This window comes from Pteropus medius, unplaced genomic scaffold (genome assembly GCF_902729225.1).
Source record: "Pteropus medius unplaced genomic scaffold, Ma_sr-lr_union100, whole genome shotgun sequence".
NCBI lineage: Eukaryota > Metazoa > Chordata > Mammalia > Chiroptera > Pteropodidae > Pteropus > Pteropus medius.
In genome coordinates this window covers 3,129,587-3,135,627 of record NW_024350924.1, presented here as the reverse complement: position 1 = coordinate 3,135,627, position 6,041 = coordinate 3,129,587, and the positions used below count along the sequence as shown (strand labels likewise).

General features: G+C 58.1%; 1 protein-coding gene across 2 annotated transcripts in view; it reads right to left on the bottom strand.

Annotated features, from left to right (window-relative positions):
- Nucleotides 1–1,594: 1,594 nt before the first annotated feature.
- Nucleotides 1,595–6,041, bottom strand: part of KCNC4 (potassium voltage-gated channel subfamily C member 4) — a 22,782-nt gene continuing 18,335 nt past the window's right edge. The window contains exon 4 of one of the 2 annotated variants that reach the window (XM_039841142.1): nt 1,595–2,810. In XM_039841142.1, the coding sequence (XP_039697076.1) occupies nt 2,755–2,810 (56 nt within the window). In that variant the 3' untranslated portion in view covers nt 1,595–2,754. The remainder of the gene's footprint in view (nt 2,811–6,041) is intronic. The other variant, XM_039841141.1, reaches the window with a different exon arrangement.

Sequence of the window (6,041 nt, the reverse complement as noted above, 5' to 3'; positions counted from 1 at the left end):
TCCCTTCTCCCCTCCTGGGGTCCGAGGGTGTCACCAGGTTCCCAGCTGCATCTCTTTGGGTCCCCTCAGGACTACCCCGACGTCTGGTATCTCTGGGCCGTTTGCTGGCTTTTCAGCCCCTGATCATGAAATGGTTCCACACTGATCTACAAAAAGACTGAAAAAAAAAAAAAAACCCACAGCCATTTTGGACGTGGGCCCTGATGCATAATATCATTATGGAGCCAGCAGTGCATCCCATCCCATTATCGCCCAGCCAAGCTTCTCCGAGGCGAGCCTGGCTGCAAATGGCTTTCTCTTGTCTGGGGGCGGGGGCGGTGGAGGATGGGGGGGCTGACTGCCCTCCACTGCCGGAGGAGAGATTTTATCTTTAATTGACAACTGGCTGCCTGCCATCGCCATGCCTCCGTGGGCCCAGGCTCCAAGCCCGATTTTCCCTTACGCTTCAGGATCAGGCTTCCCCTTGCTTCTTCTCTCCCCTCGGCCCTGCCATCCTCGCCCCCTGTTCCCCGGCGTGCTCTTGTCCCTCTCTTGGTGTGGCTGGGCATGGACATCTCAAAAAGCCTGAGCGCTGGAGGAAAAGGATGAGGCAGAAGCTAACTAACACTCATTGTGCATATACAGCATGTCATGTGGAGACTGGCCAGGTCTTTACCCTGTCTCTGAAATAGGGGCTACCACTGTCCTCATTCTATAGACAGAAAAACGGGTTCAGTGATCTGTCCCAAGTGACCTAGCTAGTCAGTGGTAGGTCAAGACTTCAAACTGAGGCCCCTATGACTACATTTTGCCCGGAGTAAGAGTAAAGAATAAAATGAGAGAGAGTAAAAGCAAACACACGCCCAGACCTGGCTACAGAATTCCTAGGGCCCGGTGCAAAACGAAAACCCAGGGGCCCTTCTTCAATAAAGGTTAGTCGTTTTAAGATGGTGACAGCTGAGCATTAAGTCAAGCATGGGGTCCTTTTGAACAGCTGCCCGGGCTACATGCCCCTGAAGCCGGCCCTGCGTGTGACCTTATATGAGTATGTGGGGGGCAGTGACAGTGAGGGACAATTTCTGATCATCAGTTCCCACTGCCCCATCCTCTCTGGGCCCTGGAGGCGTTCTTTCCCCAGACCGAAGCGGTCCCCGTTGTGACACCAGTCCCTTGTCGGCCTCAGTTCATCAGCCATCCATCTGGTTATCACAATGACTTTGGCAACCCCAGGGCTCTGGCCCACACAGAAACGGTACGATTTCAAGAGGGGCGGCCCCTGCACAAACAAGCAGGAATACGGCGGACCTCCTGAAACAAACAACAACGAGTCTTTTCTTCCATGTGATGGCGGGAGGTCAGGCGGCAGAGGTGGAGATCAGAGCACCACCTGGGGGTCAAGGGTCCTGGGTTAGCCCTCTTCATGTGACCTTGGGCAGATCGCTTTGCCTCTCTGAGCACCGGCGTCTAGCTCTAGATGCTGGGCTTGGGCTGCATGGCTGATTCCTGGTGAGGGCAGGGTTGTGACAGGAGGGTGTTGCATTTCTCAGGTGTTGGAGTGGAAGCCCAGGGAGGTCCCCACAGACACAGAGCCAGAAAGGAGAGCCGGAAGCAGCCATTCACACAGAGGAGCAGCAGGATGCTCCCGATGTCTTTATTGAGGGTGGAGCACAGCATGACAGTCGAAGGCATGCAGACAGGGCCGCAAGGCCCCGGCCTAGGCTTGCCTCAGACACACAGGTGGGGACAGCTTTAGAAAAGGACTGACCAACACCAGGTAGGGGCAGGGTGGGGTGGGAGTGGGGAGGGAGGGCTGAGGGAGGGGCAGAGGCCAAGGTAGAAGGGGTCACCTGGCCTCTGCTATTGCACACAACCTCTGGCCACCGGCCAGGAAGTACAGTATTGCAACTGGTCTCCGCTCGCCCGAGGCATCCCCTTCTCGGACCCCTGAGCCAGATGGGCAGACAGACCCCTTCCCTGCCCGTCTGCCCAGCAGCATCTTTGAAAACAAACGGACAAAAGAGACAGAAAAAAAACACAAAAATAAAAAAAGACAAACCACCCCCTCAGTCAAGGACCCAGGTAAGGCGGGGGGAGGAGTGGAAGAAGCTGCAGAGAAGCCCCTGGAAGTCCCCCCACAACTGGGGCGTGGGGTGGGAGGTAGAACCCCAGTCTGGGGTGGGATGCGGCCAGTGGAGCAGTGACCCTGGGGGCGGACAATCTGGCCTTCCACAGGCCACCAGCCCACAGGGGAAACACTCCCAAGAGGGACAGTCTAGCCTGGGACCACCCAGCTGGACGAGCAGTTCCCAAGTGCACTTTTCCTGGGCCATTCCACAGGCGTGTTCAGCAGAAACAAGGGATTAGTGAAGGGAAGGGAATGGGGGTGAGGGGGAGGGGCAAGGGTGTGGGGAGACAAAGCCTAACAAAGAAGACGGACCATCAGTAGCACGTGCACTACACACAAGAGTATAGTATGTATGAATATAGATACTATATGTGCATATATAGCTCTTCAATTTACAACAGAACAGAACATCGGACCCGGATGGCTCCGCGCCCCGAGGGTCACACGGGAGGTTTTTCCATCAGTCTTGTGCAAACAAGGATATCTGAGTCTTTCCCAGTGAAAGATTCTCGCCTGGGGTCCAGTTTCCCTAAGCCTCTGGCTTTCTGTCTGTCTGCCTGTCTCTCTCACGTTGGTGCCGCTTTAAGAGAGGGTGAGGACTTCGGCCTGGGCATAGTTGGACGAGAGGGCGTCTTGGCAGGTCTCTGTGTTTAAAGAGCACAGGTGTGAGACACTGGGACGCACGCTTTCGGCTCAACATTGCCTTCTGGGGGGGCAAGGAGTTCAGCAAAAGAAAGGGAGAAACAAAGAATGAGATGTTAGAAGGAAAGCAGCTGCCAACCCACCGGCTGCGGGCTGGAGAGCAGGCCAGGAGCAGAGCTGGAAGGCGTGGGGACCCAGGGCTAAGAGGCCAGGAAGAGCAGGGACAGGTCAGGGTATGAGATGAGTCCCTTCATCACCTCTCTGCCGACCCAGCTCTGGGCCATGGTGACTCACGGATGATGTTACAGCTCATCTCCGTATCTGCTCAGGTAATGATCCCCAGGAACCACTAGCTCTCAGGTTTTCAAAGCTCCAGTGCAGTGGGGAGAGAGACCTCAGTTCTGCAGCCTGGCATGGAGGCACTGGGGAAAGTTACCGACTGGCCTATAACCCACAGGCCATCCTGCGGGCTGCTGCCTGCCCATGCTGGGCTCCACCCCAGAATAGCTCCATCTGCCACCACCACCTGGGGCTCTTCCATTATTCCAGGGGCTGAAGATGGCTCCCAAGAGTGCTGCCATGGCGTACCCAGCCCCCGTTCCACAATCTGGCAGGAACAGAGTCCCAGTGGCTGAAGGGTGAATGCTGAAGGGGAAGGTCAGGGAGGATGAAAGTGGCAATCTCAGGAGAGAAGGCCAGAAAATATCTCACTGAGAGGCCCAACCCCCACTGAGCCCTCCGGGCATCCCGCCCCAGCCTGGGCTGCCAGGGGCCTGGGCCTTCCCTTCCCCTACCTTCCCAGAGCAGGCACAGGTGGGGCAGGCAGGGAGGCTGCCACAGGGGCAGGGACTTTGGAGGGTGATGCTCTTCTGTGAAAGGCCAGCGGCAGCCCTTGGCCTGCATGCAGCCTCCCCCACCCTGACTGCCCCTCCGACTCCCATGTAGCCCAGGCTCTAGGCCAAACAAGCACCTTCCCCTCTGGTTCTAACTCACAGCCACTCCTCCCAGAAGCTCTCCCCGTTGAGAAGTAGCCTCTAAGGTTGTCAGAAGCCCTGGTACAAACTGGAAGGTAAGGTTAACAATCACTGGGCTGCTTCCCTGCTCTGCTGGGAGACACAGGGCTCCCACTAAAGAGGAAAGGCTCCCAGAGGCCAAAGTAACGGGTACGGGTCCAAGCCAGAATCCAAGGTGAAGCAGACTGTGTTCTCAGATTGGGGGTTGTGGGGAGCCTTCCCCCAAGAAGGGAGGCCAAGGCCTAGGCGAGCCTGAGGCCCAAGCAGGCAGTTTCTCCTCCCAGCAGAGGCCGGGGTCTGTAAACTCCAGACTCGCTTTGCCCTTTCCCAAGACCCTGAGAAGCCAAGGTCCTGAGGGCTAGCGGGGCAGACAGCCTACCTAGGTCCCATGTCTCCCCCACAGAAGCCCAGGAGCCAGGAGGGACTTGTGGGAGCCCATCTCCTAAGGCACTAGGGGCTCCAGCCTGGCACTACTGTATCATGTCGCCCAGGGACATCTGTGCCCACCACAGGGGTGCCGTGAGCATGCCCATCCCTGTGGGAGGGAAGAGAGGCAAGGAGGCGGTGGGTGCCGTGGAAACTTGGGCTCCTGACAACTTGAGGGCTGCCACAGAAATAACCACCTCAGCTCCCTGAACCAGAAAGACAAGTCAGAGGAGAAAATAGCTGTGGTGCCCGCTCCAAACCGGACACCTAGCTCATCGTGTCCCCCTCAGAGCAAAGACCCCAGCCTTGCAGGGCCAGGACCAAACCTGTCCCTGCGAAGGGGCAGCTGGGCTCTCGCTCAGCTGTGTGTGGAAGGGCCTGGCTCTCCATCCCGCTCCACGGCGCGTTCCCGTCCCTGTTCTTTAAAGGGACCTGTCCCCTTCTGAAGGGCGGTCGCATGGATGTCCCTATATCTTCTCAACGCTGAAGGAGATGCTGAGAGACATCCTGAGAGACAGCAGGAGGCAGGCCACAGCGGGGCTGGGCTAACCTAGTACCCACCTGGCGAAGACCTTTGTGGAAGGGACTACGGAAGGCTGAAGGAGGCACTGACATCAGGATTGTCCAGGCACTCCATGAAATGCTCTGACCTCTCCGCCCCGTTCATCTTTCAGGGTGGCACCCCAATTTCCCAGCTTCCCGTAATGCTGTCTTGTATACCTAAATGTGCCCGCCCTGGTAGGAGCAGACGTGGCCCTTACTTAGTCATTCCCCCGACAAAGTTGCATAATCTGACTCTAAAAATTGCCAGGCGCACGGCTCCGCTGTCAGGTCTCATCCCATCAGGTGAAACAGGAAATGAGTTGGCTGAGGCGTCCCAGGGTCCCAGGGCTGAGGAGAGCCTAGAGAGCCTGGTTCTGTGTACTACCGGAGGAGGGGCCCCTCACAGCTGGGCCCTCCCTGGGAGCGGCAAGGCCCCCTGCGGGACTGGGAGGGGGCAGGGTGGCTCTGTCCCCAACACTTCCCCTCAGCTGTCCCTGCCCAAGGTGTGCCCCTGCCCAGGGTGTACCCCTGCTCACACAATGACTCATAAACCTGTTGTGCTCCTGGCTCGTTAGGTAAATGAATACACTTAATTATAGAAATTAGATGAGTCTCGGGTTCTGGCAGCCATACAGAGCGCAGAGGCTGGGTGGGAGCGGCAGGTGACTCAGAGGCTGGGCCGGCAGTGTGAGGGAGCCTGAGAGGGAAGAAAAGCTGTCGTGGAAGCAGAGGAAGCAGCGTGGAGAGAGGTGCCGGGCTTGGGGTGCAGATGGGATGCCGAACTCCACTGCGGGGTGTCACCCCAGAGAGGAGGGCATCCCTGCACCTAGGCAGGCACTCCTGGGGCTCAGACTCTAGGGGCCCCCACCTGCACCCCAGGCCAGAGCTGGAGAATATCAGGCCTCTTCTCCCAGGGCGGCTTTGCTCCCCTGAGGAGACGAGCCCCCGGACACCAGCAGAGACGCCCCGCGGGACGGCCTATTCCTTGCTGGTCTGGGTGTGGGATAGACAGACAGACAGAGACATTCGGTTGCAGGCTGTTTGGTTACTGGTCGAAGGCCAAGAGGAACGGAAATGCATTTGCCGCGACTGAGATGGGGGCCCTGGGCAGAGGCAGGGCCCAGGGAAAAGGGTCCTGCGAGTGGTGGCGCCTCCAGCTCAGGATGAGGGACCCTGGGAGTGGTCTGCCCCTGCCGTCAGGCCGCAGATCTGAGCGTTTTGGGGAGCTGGGGGCTGTGGAAGAGAGGCTCGGAGGACTGAATTCTCCTGTACCCTGCCTGGCTCCCTCAGGCCCCAGGAGGGATGAGGGCTGG